This window comes from Mycothermus thermophilus (assembly GCF_041956435.1).
Source record: "Mycothermus thermophilus strain CBS 625.91 unplaced genomic scaffold VTJ04scaffold_1, whole genome shotgun sequence".
Taxonomy (NCBI): domain Eukaryota; kingdom Fungi; phylum Ascomycota; class Sordariomycetes; order Sordariales; family Chaetomiaceae; genus Mycothermus; species Mycothermus thermophilus.
In genome coordinates this window covers 7,048-25,821 of record NW_027191427.1, presented here as the reverse complement: position 1 = coordinate 25,821, position 18,774 = coordinate 7,048, and the positions used below count along the sequence as shown (strand labels likewise).

The 18,774-nt window shown below is 53.1% G+C and overlaps 6 protein-coding genes across 6 annotated transcripts; 4 read left to right on the top strand and 2 right to left on the bottom strand.

The window, feature by feature from the left end:
- Positions 1-51: 51 nt before the first annotated feature.
- Positions 52-2,804, bottom strand: VTJ04DRAFT_8 (uncharacterized protein; the record flags this gene model as incomplete). Its single annotated transcript, XM_069366387.1, has 6 exons — positions 52-911; positions 1,412-1,495; positions 1,840-1,861; positions 2,152-2,283; positions 2,356-2,585; positions 2,633-2,804. The coding sequence occupies 6 exons, from the start codon at positions 2,802-2,804 to the stop codon at positions 52-54; spliced, it is 1,500 nt and encodes a 499-aa protein (XP_069222618.1).
- A 1,399-nt stretch (positions 2,805-4,203) lies between these two features.
- On the top strand, positions 4,204-4,895 carry VTJ04DRAFT_7 (uncharacterized protein; the record flags this gene model as incomplete). Its single annotated transcript, XM_069365278.1, has 4 exons — positions 4,204-4,338; positions 4,382-4,427; positions 4,487-4,765; positions 4,822-4,895. The coding sequence occupies 4 exons, from the start codon at positions 4,204-4,206 to the stop codon at positions 4,893-4,895; spliced, it is 534 nt and encodes a 177-aa protein (XP_069222617.1).
- A 1,419-nt stretch (positions 4,896-6,314) lies between these two features.
- VTJ04DRAFT_6 (uncharacterized protein) lies at positions 6,315-7,719 on the top strand (the record flags this gene model as incomplete). Its single annotated transcript, XM_069364173.1, has 5 exons — positions 6,315-6,397; positions 6,452-6,855; positions 6,947-6,993; positions 7,113-7,526; positions 7,585-7,719. The coding sequence occupies 5 exons, from the start codon at positions 6,315-6,317 to the stop codon at positions 7,717-7,719; spliced, it is 1,083 nt and encodes a 360-aa protein (XP_069222616.1).
- Positions 7,720-10,443: 2,724 nt separating this feature from the next.
- On the bottom strand, positions 10,444-12,921 carry VTJ04DRAFT_5 (uncharacterized protein; the record flags this gene model as incomplete). Its single annotated transcript, XM_069363066.1, has 10 exons — positions 10,444-10,465; positions 10,521-10,550; positions 10,649-10,745; positions 10,827-11,390; positions 11,463-11,601; positions 11,659-11,729; positions 11,814-11,853; positions 11,907-12,154; positions 12,635-12,717; positions 12,791-12,921. 10 exons carry the CDS (start codon positions 12,919-12,921, stop codon positions 10,444-10,446), a joined length of 1,425 nt encoding a protein of 474 aa, XP_069222615.1.
- A 639-nt stretch (positions 12,922-13,560) lies between these two features.
- Positions 13,561-15,258, top strand: VTJ04DRAFT_4 (uncharacterized protein; the record flags this gene model as incomplete). Its single annotated transcript, XM_069361960.1, has 4 exons — positions 13,561-14,139; positions 14,194-14,544; positions 14,604-15,089; positions 15,151-15,258. The coding sequence occupies 4 exons, from the start codon at positions 13,561-13,563 to the stop codon at positions 15,256-15,258; spliced, it is 1,524 nt and encodes a 507-aa protein (XP_069222614.1).
- Positions 15,259-16,942: 1,684 nt separating this feature from the next.
- VTJ04DRAFT_3 (uncharacterized protein) lies at positions 16,943-18,774 on the top strand (the record flags this gene model as incomplete). The annotated part of the gene is made up of 3 exons (XM_069360850.1): positions 16,943-18,037; positions 18,092-18,159; positions 18,237-18,774. The coding sequence occupies 3 exons, from the start codon at positions 16,943-16,945 to the stop codon at positions 18,772-18,774; spliced, it is 1,701 nt and encodes a 566-aa protein (XP_069222613.1).

Below are 18,774 nucleotides of genomic sequence, written 5' to 3'. Positions count from 1 at the left end.
GGACTCACACCACAGTGCTTGACCTCACATACAATGTTTCTCAAGCAGGACTTAGACACCCTTGAGCCACGACATGATGGCTTGCTCCATGACCCCATTGTCATATCCTACGACAGAGTCCAGTGCGGGCTGAACGTGCACCTCGCCTTCACACTCAGCCAGCACTGCATCCATACCCTCAAACACGCCAAAATCCATGTCCTTTCGCGCTGCTATCGTTTTAGCCTGAACATATTCCCGAGCAAATACACGGCAGCACTCCAGGAAGATCTCAGCAGTGCCGACTGTCACCATGACCTTCCGGACCAAGCGGGTGGGCCCGGAGGCAAACACCTGGCCCCAAACCTTCGATGCTTCCTCGACCCCACACAGGTTGGCCCAGATATCATCCTCCCGAGCGGCCCAGGCTGCCGCAAACACGTCGATTTGTGGTTTCGTCAAATAATCCCGGCCATGATTGGACTCGTAGCTGCTCATCCCCGGTGGGGCCAACCGCACAAAGGGGCTGACAAGCAAGGCCGCACGAAACTGGCCATGGAGTTTCAGAGGAGCGGTATAAGGTGACGGGTAGGCGATGTGTGCCAATATCGCGCCAACAAGTTGACCTCCAGCGCTATCTCCCGCAAGCACAATGTCCTCCGGCTTCAAGTTCAACCCTGGTGCTGTGGGCTGCAAGAGGTGACTCAGAGCTGTCACCGCGTTGACCAGCTGGCATGGATAAGGGTGCTCTGGGGCGAGGGCGTACTCGAGAATGACTACCTGGCGAGCTCTGCAGGCTGTAGCACATCGCAGGATGAAGGGCATATGGGCAGGGCCCCGCAGCGGGTACACGTAGCCGCCGCCATGGATGTAAAAGAGTGTTGGGCCCGTTTCACTCCCCGTCGGGACTGTCAAGATGTGGAGGATGGGTGCTGGAAAGCCACCATCAGCATCCAGCCGCACGACTTGATGAGAGATCGAGTTATCGATGCAGTACTGCGACACTGCTTGGCCAGTCGGCACGCGTCGAACGAGTGAGAGTAGCAATCGAGGCGGCAAGCATTGTCTCTGAGTTTGGAGAAATGTGAGCGCCAATCTTTGGCGCCAGTGGAGGGCAGGGTTTTGATGCAAGATGAACTTGATAAGCCATTGTATGGCTGCAATCAGGTAAATAAGTGGTTAGTTCTCTGAGCACTTCCAGTATTCTCATCAGAGGTCATTGGAGGAGGCAGAACCACATACCCATGATTGGAGTAAAAACTCCAAGGATCACATGGTCCCAATGTTTAAGAGACCCCATGATTGATGGAGTTGATGTAGCAAGCTGATCGTCGCTCCTTTGGGGATCTCAGGATGAAACACGACTGGGAGGTATTGTAGACCACTGCCCGTTGTCGGCTCAAGAAGAGATGAACCGAGGCAAGTGACCAACCAGCGATGATGGACTTCCAGGTTTGGGGGGTGATGCGGTCCGGGCCGCGCCAGGAGCCCGGGCCGGAGCCGAAGGCGGTGGGGTCTTGCGGGGGTTGGATGAACAGGGTTAGGGTTCCATATGGGCGGCCAACCACAGCCGGATAGACAAAAAGACCAAGAAAACCTCGCTGGAAGACTCGTGTCCCGGCAGGCCTTCGGCATCAACGACTTCCGACAGCCCTGGCCACCGAAACTCGCTAGTAGGGCAGACATCCGCAGTTGGCCCATCCGAGAACTTCGGCGCCGCCATTACGCTCGGGCCGAGGGTGGAGTGGAAGCATCATTCGGAGTAGAGGATTTTCTCAGCACCAATCCTCGCCAACAGCTATATCCATGGGGCCATCTACCGCAAGTTGTTGGGAAGGACACTTCAAACTTTCTACGTACTCTGCTGACGACCCTGATGGAGCTGTGGGTGGTGAGGGTGGGGACGGTATTGCGGCTTAATAACGGGTTCTGGTTGCAACTGGCGTTACAGAGTCCGTTCATCTCCATTGATCGTGGCCGACGATGACCATTTGCACTTTTGGCGATTCTCTGCTCACACCTTGAGATTTTCCAGTGCAAAGTTCCCGGTGCCGGCCATCGTTTGTTCCACATTCGATATTTTCATCTCAGCCTCCTGATCCGTTATTATAGATTGTCTAACGGTAATTCACCTCCAGGACTTAACCATGATTCACTTCACGTCTGACATACCGTCTCAGCTTCCTGACTGAATCTAACGAAAGGTTGGATGATAAATTTCTTGGGCGTGGCCATGATCCAGTTGTCGCGATCGATGCGCTCTCTGTCAGACTGGGAGGTCTTTGGGGCGACGTTTGCGAGTTCCTACAACAGATAACCATGTATTAATCTCCATGCATTTTGGAAGAAACCGTGGCCTTGAGATCACAAACTTACCTCATGTGCCATGACACAATGGTCGCGAAGTTCATTGACGTCGGCGAAATCGTGCCCATACCGCTTGCAACCCCAGACTCGACAAGCTGTCGTGCTGTCGTTCCGCGCCATCCAGTCGATGTAGTCGTCTGACACGTGAGTGTGGAAAACATCAGCCGTCTGAGCCCAGATGACGAGTGCCCTGGCCTCTCGCGCTTGAACGTCGAGCACCTCGTCAAGAAGGCCCTGATCTAATAACGGGTCAGTCAGTACATGGATCACAATTAGTACTACGCACCATTCTTGAGATCCTCGAGGGTAAACCCAGTAAAGTTGCCTGTTGGGCGCGGCCGCATGGGGAGACGGTAAATTTCATTTCCTGTGTATGATCCTGCGTCTGACGCGGGCGGAGGTTGTTGGGTTGGGCCCGGCTGTCCTGGGATCAAGCGGAAGGAGATATTTCGAAACATGGTGATGGGGCTGTTTGACCCTGTGTCTGACGCGGGAGGAGGTTGTTGGCTTGAGCCCGTCGGTATGGTGTCTGACACTAATTAAGGCTCGCTCTCTGGATGACCTCAAATGCCAAGGTGGATGTTATGTCTGAGCACAGAAGAAAGATGAGATGATGTTCAGTCCTTCCGGTGCGAAAGTGCTGTGAAGTTGGTGGGGGTCGACGCAGTCACCCTGACCTGGAGAGATGCTGGTGGCTCTTGATGCTGCACAGGAAAGAACAGTCATGCTAGGTGAGGTGGTTTGATGTTGGGGCAGAACGTTAGGTCGGTATCAGGGAAGGACGGGAGGCTGGTTCCTACTTGCCTGATCTCGGTCCCAGCCCATCTTCCGGAACGCTAGGTGGTAGAGAGGTGCCACCCACTTTCCGAACAAACCTGGAAAGTGCCCGGTGTCTTATCATGTCCTCATTCCGGGTAGGTACTCATGTCTGGAAGGAGTTTACAGACGCAACGCAGAGAAACATCGGTTGGCTCGACAAGTCCATCTTTCAGTCTGTTCCTCGACTGCATCAAGTTGTCGTACCTACGCCAGTCGCACAATGATGTCGGGACCCATTCCGGCAAGGTCTTGCGGACCGAGGACGTTGGGGACACTAGAGATACATTACTCAATGAGATACGCGATCTCAACTAACCCGGGAGTTCTGATGGCCGAACATTGACACCATTCATGTCACTCTTGTCTCCTTCTTTAGTTACCTATACGGTGTTGCAACTGTTCGTGTCTGCCTCTTTCCTGCAACCTAGGTGTTCACCAGGTCCTGCCGCGAGGGGTGAGCCTGGTGCTTCCCTTCATGTCGGATCTTAGCTGTCTTCCACGAGTTTCTGCAAAGTTCGACCGACCAAAATCCCAATCTTCTCTGTTGTGTATCGCATCTGAGATCAAACAAGTCCCCTCCACAAACCACTACATCTTCCACAGAGCGACACACCCTGTTCGGCCCGCGATATCTCACCTAGCATGCCAGGTCCACTGGCGCCCAAAGGACCACTGCTCTTTTCTTTCATTGCTCACCACGTTGTCCAGCCCTCATCTGACGGACCCTAAGGGCGGGATATGGGCTCGGTTGGTTTTCCACCATCCACTGGTGTATCTCACGGGCGACGTCCATATGCACGAACCCCATCCACTACGAAGTACTTCGAGGCAAGAAGGGCATTTTCTTTGAAATCAATGGTATCCTTCTCCCGGGCCGGCATCTATTCCGATGGTATGTTCCCCGGGACCTGCTTGAAAATTTGATGGACGACTGACGTTTGAGGCCTGACATCTGGTTCCGCCTAGGGTCTCGGTGACTACTGAGAACGTCGCGTCTGCTCCGACGCACGCCCTTTCGTTAGAGACGATCTCTGCGCAATGGACAACCCTCCTCTGACGGACCCCAAGATGTGGCGTGCCGTGATTATCGCCGAAGATACGGCCGCCTTCGTGCCCTCCTGCCGTCACGTCCTCGAGACAACCCTTACACCGACGAACTACGTCTCGTTGCAGGCGAGAAGGGTATCTCCCTTGAAGCTGAACACACCCATGGTAGCGTATCTCATCGTGTGCTCCTGGCCTTCGATGGCGCTCAGCTGATGGTATGTGTTCTTTATCGCCTCCTTACAAGAATTTTATGGGTGACTGACGCCGTGTTTAGTCTGGCTTCCCGAGTCTAAGGTCGTCGTCGGTACAAGACGGCTGTCCAACGAAGACCTCCTCCATGATCTCCAGACTGGCGATCCATCAAGACAGATTGCAAGCTATCTACGACTCTGGAGCCACAACGGTTCCGACTTCGAGTCCTACATCCGTCGTCTTCTCGTATCGTGGCACGAAAATGTGGTCGAGCTTGACCGCTTGAGCCTCCCGGGGGCGTTCCGTCGGGTGTTTTCATCTTCCTATTGCCTTATGTTCGCTGCCGGCACCGTCTGGAGAAGTAAGCCTACATCGCCCTCTAAGTTGATGGTACTGTCCAATTCACACTTTACACAGACTTCAGAGAATCGTTCAAAGCTGCTATGAATGCCCCCGACCATGAGCAGAAATCCGCGACCAGGATACATTGAACATCCTTAGTACGCATTTGCGCGCAACATCCTCTTGGACCAGGTCATCATCCTCTTGTCCCTGGCTATGAAGCGGCAGTGTGACGTGGATCAACCCGCCCATGGATCCACACTTCGCTCGCTGATTTGTAGAACAGATTGTCATCCTCCTCAGCGACACCCACAATGCTGAGGCAACCGCTGAGAGATACGCGAACCTCCCTCTTTTCCGACAGGGCCACGTACTACAGCAACGATAAGAAGGATATTGAACGCACCCGTTTGTTGACGGACCTTGAAGGTCAGGTGCGCGACGATATGGGCTTCCAACCGCGCCTTAAGTTTCGCTATGGCTCTGTGACAGTCCTATCTTTGAGGGCGGCCGGGCCAAGAGAGATTATGAGGGCCATCGAGGTTCAAGAGTATGGCCGCCATTCCCAGCCTTACTTCGGGTTTCCCATCTTTTCGTGGAGTGGAAGCATCAGACGGAGTCGAGGTTTCTCTCAACACGGAGCCTCAGCAACACCCACCTTCATGGGGCGATCTGCTGCTCTTTTTTCTTGCTTTCTCTCTCTCTCTCTCTCTCTCTCTCTGTCTCTCGTTCTTTCTTTCTCTCTCCCTTTTTCTTTGTTTTTTTTTCTGTTTCTTTTGTTGTTGTTGTTGCTGGTTCATAGACAGCGACCTCCATGTCACTAAGCGGATGATCGAGTTGTTTCAATTCCTTGTCCCGATATTGACTTACAAGTGTGATGCATTGAATGGATCTGCTAACATCATATCTCAATCGATCTCGTGGCTTAAGAGTATCCTCGCGAATATGCTGTCCAAGACGCTTGCCAAGTCTCTTGAACAAACAACGGACCATGTGGAACGTCTAGGTCAACGCTGTCGCCTATACTGGATGAAATGGGGCGGTTCCTGGCGTATAGTACGTGCCTATATCCTCCCAATATCCCGTTCGCAAGCCATTAATGAAACGGACCCTGGCATTGTTACCATCTCTGGCCAGTCCCTAGAGTCGCACCAACCAGGGAGTTTGTTGTCTTCTCACGTACCCGCTTCTACAAGGGTTCCGGTGATCCCGTTTCATGCCTGTGGAACAACGAACGGTAAGAATGCTACAATCTAGGGTCCTTAGGATCGTTCCGAGATCCGGGAACTTAATATGATGCAGCGTCGATCTGACTTTAACCAGATTGGGTGGTATTTCGGATGCCGATTCGTGCGGCTCCCTTCACGGAAATTTTACCCGTATGATTTAGCCAACTCGCAAGGAACAAACGAAGAAGCTCTTTACATACTCGCCTACCATCGTAACCTTGGCGCAGAACATCACCTGTGTATATAAGGCCACCAGTTCATCGCCAGCACCCGCTCAAGCCATGGTTTTGTGGCCATCCCTGAACAGTCAACGACATCAGGCATCACAAGCAGTCAACCATGCGTTTCTCCGCCTCCCTGCTCCTTGCCCTGACGGGCTCCGCTGCCGCCAGCCCTATCCGGGCTGAGGAAGAGATCCGGGTGTACGACTTGCCCATCTCACTGTTCGATGATCGTCAGGCTGACATATGATCCAGCGCCTTCACGCCCCGCCAAGTGCAGGGTCTGGATGCTGCCATGAAGGCTGCCGGAAGGGAGTACATCGGCACCTCCCTCACCGTGAGGAACGACTTCCAGGAGCAGAACATCATCCGCACTGAGTTCGGCTCCATCACGCCTGAGAACGCCCAGAAGTGGGACGCCACTGAGCCCAACCGCGGCCAGTTCACCTTCGGCTCTGCCGACCAGCACATGGACTGGGCCCGCCAGAACGGGAAGCACGTCCGCTGCCACACCCTTGTCTGGTACTCCCAACTGCCCGGCTGGGTGTCCAACAGCGGCTTCAACAATGCCACCTTGCAGCAGGTGATGCAGAATCACATCAACCAGGTGATGGGACGGTACCGCGGCCGTTGCAATCACTGGGACGTTGTCAATGAGGGTATGTGATCCAACTTTCCATGCTGGATGTTGTCCCTTCACCAGATAATGAGAACCGGGAGATCGCTGACCTTTCTTTTTGTTTTTTGCAGCTCTAAATGAAGACGGAACGTACAGAGATAACGTTTTCCTCCGTGTGGTGCGTGTTTTTTTGTGTTTCCACGTCGTCCTTTTTTGGGGGGGGGAGGGGGGGTGTTGTTTTTGTTTGTTTGTTTTGCATGAAAACCGCGAGCTCTGCTAATCGCGAACCCGCAATAGATCGGAGAGGCGTACATCCCGATTGCTTTCAGGATGGCCGCCCAGGCTGATCCCTCGGCCAAGCTCTACTACAACGACTACAACCTCGAGTATCTCGGACCCAAGGTTGAGGGTGCTGCCCGCATCGTGCGCCTTGTCCAGCAGTACGGCGTTCGCATCGACGGTGTCGGCTATCAGGCTCACCTTGTCACTGAGCCCACCCCCACTCAGTCCACCCCCACGCCGTCCGAGGAGGACCTCATCAAGGCTCTGCGTATCACCGCTGACCTCGGTGTTGATGTCGCGTACACCGAGATTGATATCCGCATGCGCACTCCGTCGAACGCCCAGAAGCTCCAGCAGCTTGCGGATGCTTACTACCGCGTGGCTCGCTCGTGCATGAAGGTCCCGCGCTGCGTTGGCATGACCATTTGGGTAAGTCCAAACCTCCCGTGACAGAGGCACTCCGACCAAGCGCTAACTTCGTGTGTAGGGCGTCACTGACCGGTACTCGTGGGTTCCCAACACCTTCCGCGGTGAGGGTGATGCGCTCCTTTGGGACAGCAACTACCAGAGGAAGGCCGCTTACAACGCCTTCCTGCGCGGTATCCAGGAGCCCGTTAACTAAGTCTGGACTCTGTGACCGCAATTTGTACATAGGACTTGGAGGATTGGACCGCACGGGTCCCGTGAAAATGAATAGGTACATAGGATCATTGCCCTGGCTAAGCGCCACATACGGTGTACAACACTTGTCCTGAACATCCTGTGCCTCCCTACGGCGACACCCCGATGATGATGACTGTGCATCACGCTCTATGTTGGCAGCCTTGCTCGTCCAGCTATCACGGGTCTCGGGAGAGATGAAGTCCTCGTTGCTTGAGAACAAGGCCATGGTCTTTTTCGCTTATTGACCTGCCAAATGGCTCGGTGTAAGGACTTCAGCTTATTCTCACGCTTCCTGTAGAAGATCGTTGAATCTATCAATGTTAGTAAATGGTCCAGATGTCATGCAAGGCCTTCTTACATATGCTTCAACAGCAAGACCATGAATCACCATCGCGAGCCAAACCGTTGGACCAAACGCGATGTTAAAGGCAGCGATCATGTTTGCTTCATTCCCCGCTAGCGATGCAAACACGACAACAAATTTCCCTGTATCTTTGCCAGAGAAGTACGGTTCGCAGTCGGGAAAAGCTTCTAATGTTTTTGACAATGAGCCGAGGAGCGAAGCTGCTCTGGCACATGGAAGAGGTGTGGAGTAGCCTCGATCACTAACGAAGATCGCTAGGATGAGAAGGATTATGCGCATCGTGATGACGCTCCCGGCCTTTTCTCAAGTTGTTAGCGGGTGGGCAATATTGGAATTAGTGAACCGCACTTACATAGGCCCAGGCCCGAAGCATCCATGCCCGATGTTGAGGAATATCCGCCTGCCACGCGCTGTAGAGACCGCGGCAGAGAGATGCCGAAAAGGCGACAAGTAAGACGATCACCGCAGTTTGGGTGTCCAGTGCTCCCCCGATCACGTTAGGGAGCAAGAGGATTACACCGCCCATGGACAAGAGGGAGAAGGTTGAGACAATATAGCCGTTGATTCGGTGAAACGAGAGAAACCGATGACGGACGGTTGGGATGAACTGAAGGATCGCGAGGATCGATGCTGGAAAGATAGTTACAAGATGTATGATGATGCCGACCCGGTCAAGGCTGCCTGGTGCGTAGAAATAACAGTCGATGGGTTTCTCGTTTTGTGAGGCGCAGGTGGTGTCGATATCCACATATCGAAAGGTCATACAGATGAACGCTAAAAGTACAAAACTAGCGATAAAAAAATGTGACACCATGAGAAGTTCTGGTAAAGCCAAGGAGGTTGTATGCACTCCTGGCCCATCTGATTGATTGAGAGATCATGATGACTCGACAGCGTTGGATATCACAGAATGTGTGCAGTAGATGCTGCCCTGTTAACGCTATGTTTATGGCGAGATATTCAGAGCCAGACAGAGATTTAGGGAAGTGTCTCACCTGTACAGCCACTGGCCTGTACAAACCCCTAATAAATATAGACGGCTGAGAGACCGAGTGTCGGGTGTTTTTCGGAGGGGACGGTCCGCTCTGCTGACCACCATGACCAAAGGGAACAGCTTACGCAATCCAATCTGCAAGGGCATTGTGAAGACACTTAGCGGTGAGGGTCTACGTCGTCACATCAACGAAGGCTTGTGAGGACGTTGAAGAGTCTGTTCCTACTATTATACTCCAATTGACTGTCTCATATACCAGGCACCCAGCCGGCTTCAAGTTGGGTCTTGGTATCTTGATCCTTGAGGGAGGCGCAAAGCTGCTGCTCCCGAAGCAGCGATGACTGGTATCATAGTAAAGTATGCCTCACATGTCGGAATTCCGAAAGCCCGTGTCACACTCCGATATTGCGTGCGACTCTCGCTTCACTGGGGCTTGAGTGGGCTGCGCTGGTACCTCCTCCAACGCCCGGCTTAGTTGGCTCCTTTTTCGTCTTCACAGCATCTCAGCCAGCACTGTACAGTCTCTCTTAACCCTCTCTATGCTGAGTGACCACTGGCTGAGACTATTAACACAGCGGAACAGCTGTGGCCCGAGGGCCGAACGTGGTTTGACATATTTAATGGAGAGCGTTAACATCGATATTAACTATTCATAATATATACGTCGACAACACCAATACACTCATTTTGTGATGAAGCACGCAGAGCTCGTGCCCGGGGATAGGTAGGCAAGGTGACATGGCCAAATGACAAATCTATAGAACGACGATGATAACGGAAATAAGTGAGCAAGGCCCCAAAGATTGTCCCCTGCGTATTATTCAAGCGAATATGCATGAATTGATAGGCAACGTTGTGAGCGAGAAACCCCCGTAAAAAGGAGTCAGAGTAGTAGAGCGCCAGGCCATGGCCTGGTTCCTCAGGTAAGAATAAAGCGTGATATGGGGATGGGAATTGTGAATTTCTCCCCCCTTCGTGATTTGAACCATGCGTCCCCCAGTACCTGTTGCTATGATGAGACAATTTTGAGAGAACATGAACTCCTGAAGGACAGAAGACGTTGTATTGTTCATAGAATAATAGACCAGTATAGTGGCTAGATTCCACGTGCCGCCCTTCCTGGCTCGAGTAATAACCACGTATTTAGCTGTTCACTGACTTGCCTTGCCTAGAGACAACTATTATGATGACTGGATATGTATGCTTAACAATGATCTCACTAATTCCTGTTCTATACCTTGCATTTCATACTCGAGTCCCAGGAATTACCGTGGCGAGACGTTGCCCTTTATTTCCTTCCCTTTGCCTCCTTGGCCGCTCTCCATTCAGGAGACTTGAATCGTAGTACTGCGTTTCTCATTAATACGTTTTCCTCTCGATGGTCTCAAGCGAGACTCCATACCTAGAACGGCTGATCCAACTAAGATCATGTCTATGATCCCAAGTCCAGTGAAACACCATCCAACGCCCATTCTTGAAACTAGAGCCGGAATAATCAATGCCGATACCGCAGCTCCGGGATTGCGTAACATGTTCCCCAAAGCAAATGCTCCCGCGGCCTGTTGGGGAGCTGTCTCACTGAGGAAAGCCGTGGTCGTGACGAACACCCAGTTCATGCCAAATCCACCTTGAACAGGATGAAGCGTTAGTCGCTGCTATCACGCTTGTTCATATCGTCAGAGAGGCAAATGTGTAGGCAGGTACTCACACCAAAACGTGGCCACCAGCACTCCGGCTGGATGATGATTGAAGAAGACAAGCCAACCATATGTGATGCAACCAGCAGCGCAGACAAGTACGCCCCATATCTGGTCCACCAGACGGAACTCAGGGGCAACGTTGCCATCGGGAGCTGCTTTGGCGGCCTGGCCCCGACGCCAGTCTGAGAATCTCCCACCACACAAAGAGCCGACGATCATGGCGACACCAAGAGCAAGGAAGCCCGCCCCAACAGCGGCAGGAGACCATTGATAGCGGACTGTTAGCTCTGTTGGGAGGTCCACGGCAATAGCAAAGTATGTGGAGTAGAGCAAAGCCGTGTTAACGGTCACAATCCCGACCGGAGGGTAGCAGAAGAGCCGCCAATACCCTTTGAGTGACGGAACAGGCGGTGGGGGTCCTCGGGCCCACGCCGGGGCTAACGGCGAAGAGAAAGTCGGCGGCCATATCAAGGGGCCGCGACCTTGGTACACGCTGCCATTGCCACAACGCGAGCGTAGGGTTTCGGGTAAGAAGCCAAGGATGAGTAACCAGAGAACAAACCCAGAGATTGCTGGGAATTGTTAGAAATCGCGAGGTGACAAAATCCCTTAGTCAAGGACGCATCAAGGATTCACAATCTTACCCAAGAATCCAAATATCCACCTCCAATTAGCAGCGTCCGTCAAGGCGCCTCCTATGACGGGCCCGATGATAGGTCCCCCCAACTGTGGTCCTAGTAAAAAGATCGACATCGAAGCAGCGCGGCGCTTGGGCTCGGTAATCTAGATGTTTCAATCAGCAAACCTATCATCTTCGCTCCACTTATGTAGAACACTTACATCGGCAACAGTACCGGCACCCATGGACACAACGGCCGCAGACCCAAATGCTTGAAGGATGCGAAGAACAACTAGCGCAGCGTAATGTACCGGTACAGCTGCTAAGAGGATATTTGCACCGATATATACTAAGAGTGAGATCAAGTATAACGGACGACGACCACGCCAGTCTGCAAAGCTAGCCCAGAATAAGGGCTAAGGAGTGTCAGAGGGAGACAAACAGAGCCACATGCGACGCCCACACTTACGGCAAAGGCAAATGTCAACATGAAGACGGACACGGTGAGGTTAATCGCCGTGGCACTGGCGTGGAACTCTTTCTCTAACACGGGAAGGGCCGGAAGATAGATTCCCCCGGCCATGGGACCGAAGAAACCTGCTACAGTAACAACGAGAAGGATGAAACGTTGGCGCCATAGCGAGAAGGCAGTGTATGGCTCTGGAGGTGCGTTGGCGTTCTTGATAGTCTCTTCAATGTCCGCGGGAGGTGTGGTGGCTGGGCACGGAGCATCAACCGATGGCGCCGGGGAAGAAGAGGTTGGCTGCGTCGACATCCTATTGGTGGTGCGTCTTGCCGCGGGAGTGACGAGTCTCAACGCCTATGACGAAGGAGAGGGAAACAAAAGGTATGTACCCAGCATTAGCCTCCCACTTATTTCATGATAGACAGGTCCAGAGGAATGTCGTGGGAGCTTCGGGCATGTATATCGGGTCTCGATATTATCCCGGGGGTCATCGATGTTGGTACGCTAACTATAGTCCTCCCTGGCACACATTGGCAATCATGGGGCATGCTGGGGGTGTGAGATGGAGATGTGGGAGTGTAGCTGAGTTAGGGGACAAGAAATCGTCCCCCCCCTAAACCTGCGCGGACACAGAAAAGCGAGGTACGTACCCATGCATGTACATAGTAGGTGTGCTTAAGAATAGGCCAGATTTGCGGCAACCTGGTGGCCTCATGACAGATGGTACTTACAAAGTGCGTTGAATCCGGGATTAACACGAGATGGTCCCACGCCTTGTGGGCTGAACCCGACCCAGTGCTGCTGCTTGGGGCGCCTGGACAACCCCCAATGGAATCTATTTTAATACATTTCCAGCACATGGTACAGTGTCTTAGATACCTACTCACCTCAGCTTGGCCACAGCGATGGGGGTGCTCCATAGACCCCGAGTCTCTTGGTTAGTTGCAACGGTCCAGGAGATTCGCTGCCCGGCGCTCCCGATCCTTGCACATCGTCTCGGAGTTAGCTGCGCCTCCATCTTCTGCTGGAACGATTACACCAAGGCAAGCATTGACTGTGTACCTTATGTTTCCTTAGTGACTTTAGTTGAGCAGCATGGGACCGGGAGGGGGGGGGGGCGGGGGGAGCGATGACGGGAGAGTCACGTTGGTGCCCACTGATTTTGCGTTGTGAGCCTCGGCGGTTCGCCTGCAAGATCCCTCCGCCACAGATAATGACACAAAGGTGTACCGAGTAACCCTGTAAAGGTTACTTCTTATTCTTCCCGTCCCAGGTTGGTGCTGGTGGAAGATGGAAGTGGGATTGTCATCAAGGACAGGGGTCTTGGTCGCACGCCGGGGGGGTGTGCCAAAATCCAGAGTAGCATCCTCCTTGGCGACGAGACAGCGGCTCAGCGGCATCCAATGACTTCCAGTTCGGACTGTGCAACCCTCAGCATGTTCGGGATCGATACTGCCCCATGAGAAAGACAAAGGGACCTGGGAACTGCATTGTCTGATGATCAACAGGTCACCATCTTAAACATAAATCTTCCAGCCCATAATCACGATAGGGGCATAGGTAGGTACCATCTCTGCTGTGAGTTCGATTGACGAGCCACAACTTCGCGACAACGCGTCAGGACACCTGTCTCAAACGCATCGACAGCGGGTTTACCATGTTTTTCCTTCTCGAATTGTTGCTCCTAGGAGCAATATCGATCATCCTCATCTATTACATCTTTCTTCTGCCCCCCAAACACCCAGCCAACATTCCTGCAGTCCCGTTTTGGGTGGCCCTGATTCCGTTCTTTAAGGACGTTGACCAGTCCGACATCTTCAGGAAGTACATCCAGCAGCCGCTCCGAGAATACGGGGCTGTCAAGCTTTTCTTTGGCGCACAGTGGAATATTCTTGTACATCGGCCATCGTATCTGGCGGAGATCTTCAAGGACGAGGACCTTTACCAAAAGAGCGGGAATCAGAAAAAGATCCCCCATAGCGTTCTTGCTGAGTTCTTGGGCGACAACATCATCTCCTCATATGGCGACACATGGAGGAAATACCAAGCAGTCGTGAAGCCGGGCCTGCAGCGAAATTTCGACGCAGACTGGATCGCGAAGAACGCAGAAGTGCTGTGCAGGCTCTTGCGAGAAACACAGGCACGAGCTGGTGGCAATGGGATTGCTGTTCAGGAGCTCTTGCAGAGATACTCTGTTGCCAACTGTTCTGAAGTTGTCCTCCAAGTGAACCTTGGTGTAAGCCACCGGACCGATCGATGTCAACAGCCTAAACGCTGACACGATATACAGGCTTTGGAGTCCCCGAATGCTCCCATCCATGTGCTACAAAGCGCAGTGAAGCGCGAGATCTTCAAGCCGATCTTTATGAACTTCCCTTTCCTTGATAGGCTGCCATTCCCAAGCCGTACGAGGGCGAGGCAACTCGTGGCTCAATTCAAAAGGGAGCTGAAGAGGGCACTGCTAGAGAGCAAACACGAACACGACACAGATGGTCTTGGAGCTCGTATGCTGCACGCCAACGCCACGGGGACCTGGAACGACAAACAACTCTCGGACAACTTGACGGTAGCTTTTGTGGCCGGGCAAGAGAATCCCCAGCTGTGCATGATCTCGACATTGTATCTGCTAGGACAGCATCCGGTAAGGCCATATTATGTCGCCAACTTGATCCGGACGCCGAATTAATAACATGTCAACAGGAGGTGCAAGAGGCGTTGTACCGAGAGATCCAGAGCAGGGGAATCGACATGGCTCAACCAAGCCTAGAGGCTCTCCAAGACATGCCGTTACTAACCGCGGTGATCTACGAAAGCTTGCGTCTGTTTCCACCCATTGGACAACTGGTGAACAGGCGTGCCTCGGAGGATGCCCTGCTGGGCGGAGAGATATTCATTCCGAAGGGCATGTACCTTGGTTACAACTGCTACTCTACGAACCGTGACCCAGACATCTGGGGTCCGAATGCGGACAGGTTTGACCCTTCGCGTTGGGGGTTGTCAACAACAGCCATACAGAAGCAGTACCGCGCACGGAGGGCACGCGCAGAGTTCATCACGTTCCATGGGGGCCGACGAAGTTGTCTTGGTGAGAGGTTTGCTCTCTTGCAGCTGAGGATTACTCTGGTCACGCTGGTCCAACAGTTCACATGGCGACTCGATCCTACGTGGGTGGACAGGAAGACTCCGGTATGCATTCCCATCTCAGGTCCCCCAAGAGCAGTGGTCCCCGCTAACCAGTAAACAACAGGCAGGGCCATTATACCCCCGCGCCTTAAGACTTGTGTTCTCCAACAGGGTGAAATTTAGTGGCTCGGCCTCGGGTGAGAAGAACCCCGAGATGTTACGTCACGAATGAACTTCGTGCCAATTGGGATTATTGGGACTCAAGAGGCAGTCAGCAGTGTGTGGATGGGCTTGGACTATCAACCGCCAAGGCGGGATATTGCCATCACAAGAGGACGCTACCTGTATGTAGACTTCTCATTTCGTACTTACATAAGATTCAGAACCTTCGTAATAATATCCCAAGGGCTCGAGGTTATCAATCAACAATATAAAGAGTTGATCTGACGAATGCAGTGAGAATCCTGCGAATCCTGCTACCGCATTTTGGTCTGTTGGTAACAGGCATGGCTCTGTACCTTAATAGTATCTTGAATATGGAAATGGTGTTGGAGAGGGGAATGAGAGGTGCCATTACAGTGGTCAAGTTTGCTTCTGGTAACAGTCCTCGGGTAATCGTTTGGGTCGGACTGGCACCCTCGTATCCCGTCCCGCACATGCGCGTCTCGAAGCAAGGTGGAGGTGGTATTGGATGTAACGGTTGTCCCATAAACCAGGACACCCTCACAGCTCATCGCGAGATAGTTGCCGTCTTTGAACTGCAACCCTTCCATCCCGCGCCTCGGTAGTGTTGGTGTCATTGACCCGCAGCCTTGAGTGACAACCGCCTTACCCGCTCTTACTATCGTCAACACCGTTCCTGACTCTGCCATACCCGACTGCAATGCAACAGAAAGCTCATTAAGGTCGCCCGATATGTGCCACCGGTGAGCGGTGAGCACAGCAGGATCCAAGGCCACGAAACACAGTGCATCATGGCAAATACCTCACAGCCACATCTGAACCGCCAACCAGGATCGGCGGGAGCATCACAAGCACGTTACCGTTGTTATAAGAACCCAGAACCATAGTCGGTCAACTCATTTGATGAGTTCTTCGGTACTCGCACACCGGGGCCAACCTAGTCCTTGTCCATCGGGCGCTGTCTCTAGGATATTTGCACACCCCTGGCCCTTGGAAATGGGGCTCTGCACGTTGGGTACGTTCCCCTCCGTCACTCAACGGCTGAGTGGGGGTGAGCTTGTTCCAGCCCCCTGCCGAACAACACCCTGCAAACCTGGGACCAAACCATGTGTTGATACAGACCGCCAACCACCAACACAGACCTCGCAAGAGCAACGTACACAGCTAACAATTCCCCAACATACTTCGCCCGCTTACGCTGAGACTCCCGAAAGACACCGACAAGGATCGGTCATCTCCTGCTACATCATTCGATGGTCGGATAGCCTGGTCGAACAAGGGGTGTTGTTATACCCACAACAAGGAAGATCCCACTGGGCAGGACAAAGAACACCAGTGCCACAGGCTCGCAGCCTGGTGGTGGTGTTGATAGCTGGTAGCGTCATCCTTGTGTGTATTTACGCCAAGCCCAGGTGATGATCTTTTTTGGAAGACGTTGAGAGCAACACAAGCGGAACACGCGAGTGCGTGAGGAGGCCGCCCCGAACATGTGCTGAGGATCGAGCCAGGAACTCAGTCTCGGGTCTCAGACAAAATAGAGCTCAGGGCTTGACGGAGCCCGTTCCGATGATCAGTGTGGGATATTTCATCAGGACCCTTTTCCGCCGTTTCTCGGGCAGCGCACCGCGTTCCTCATCTAGATCGCCAGCCCAGCACTGGTACGACTGCCATCGAAGTTGCCTCCTTGTACTTCGCCTCCCATCAACACCTCTTTTACCCTCACTGCTCTCACCATGGAGGTTTCGAATGACGGAGAGTCTTTCTACCACCGCTTCGCGGCGTCAGTCTTGTGTGACGACATGGGGCAGCCTCTGTACTCTACTGGCCCTCGACAACAATGGATCCAAGATCACTGGGCTCTCCTTCACCAGGAAGCCAACCTCAAGGTGTATCAAAACAGCAAACCGAATAGCACACCATCAACCATCAGCGCTGTTGTGATTAATCAGGCATCGGGCCCACGCCGCAGAGAAGCCTTTGAGGAGTTCTTTGCACAGTTGATTCTCGACCAGGCGGACTTGTGCGCCCAAGCCAGAGTGACTTCTCCTGACTCCGAAGCCGAGGCCAACACCCAAGTCATTGTTGACTTGTTTGATCGATATCTCAGATATGAGGGCCACAACGACCAGTGGATGGCATGCGGGCGGGCCTACTTCGCTGAACGGGTTCGGCATTTCATTCTTCGCAACATCCCCGTTCAACTCTGCATCCCGGCCTTCCCCTGCAAATCGTCCAACATCGATAAGGTGACAGGTACAAACCCGGATAGAGGCGAAGAGCTGGCACTGGAGCGTCTCCATGGCTTCGTTGAAGCCATTGAGCGAGTTTACGCACCCGGTGCCAAGCTGTGGATCATCAGCGATGGCCATGTCTTCAGCGACTGCATTGGGGTTGACGACGCTGCTGTGGATGAGTACGGAGCCAAGCTGAAAGAGATGAATCATGTTATTGGTACTCGACGCGGTAACGTAAATCGCGTCGGGTTCAAGTCCTTGGTTGATCTCTTTGAGCTGGCGCCTATTGGGCAAAGCGCCGAACACCTCAAAGAGCTCGCAAACAGGCTCGACATCCCAAACATTGAGCATCACATCGACACTAAACACACCGACGAGGCTGAGCTGTGCCGTCGGATTCTGATGGCAGCATGCGGACCAAGCAAGACTGCTGTGCGCACCAGGATCGAGTCGGGAGACCCCGCCATCACGGCACTTTACCGCGGGTTCTCTCGATTTATGCTCGACGACCTCGAGCATCACCCTGCGACTCAAGGCATGAGCAAAGCTCAGCGGAAGAAGTTATCGGCTCGAGTTGCGTTCGAAATGATCTTGGTACGGGATCGAGTTAATAATTAAGTTGGGCAGCGGCTAACAGTCTTAATCTAGCGGAACCAGGCATACTCGAACCTCGTTGAGTTAGTCTTTCCGAACCACGTGCGCCTGTCGATCCATGCGTAAGTCGTCGCTTTTCCTTTGTAAAGAAATATACAATTCGACATTAGAACCCCTCTGACAAGTCACGGCACGTTAGACACAACAACGCAGGCCCAAAGTTTGGCATCCAGCTCTTTGATCCAGCACACGTCCGCGCTGTCATGGGCCTTTCGCCTGACGGTGAGCTCATGACATCTCTGGACCTCCTTCACATTCCCACCCCATGGCACAACTCGGTGGTGCAGCTTGAAGGGAGCGACGTGATCCTCATCACCAAGGCCAAACTGGCCCGCGCATCATTGGCAGCTGGGAGCATGCTAGGCGGAGTAGCGACCACCCCATCAGGGTATCAATACTTTGCACTGCGTAAGCTAGATGGCGAGGGTTCAAATAATGACAAGGGCGAAGCCAAACCAACCAGCGAGACGACAAGCGCAGTATCGACGCCTGTCCGTTCAGCTGTGGAACAGGACAAGCGTCGGGCGCGGAGACGGGGTACATTCTCAGAGAAGGCCGACGCAGTTGTTACTGCGGTGGTCCGGAGGAACTCGGCTGCCGAGCCTGCCACGCGCGATACTTGGCTGGCTAAGCTGCGTTGGGTAATGTTGATTTTTTGGCCATCATCGAGGTGGTGA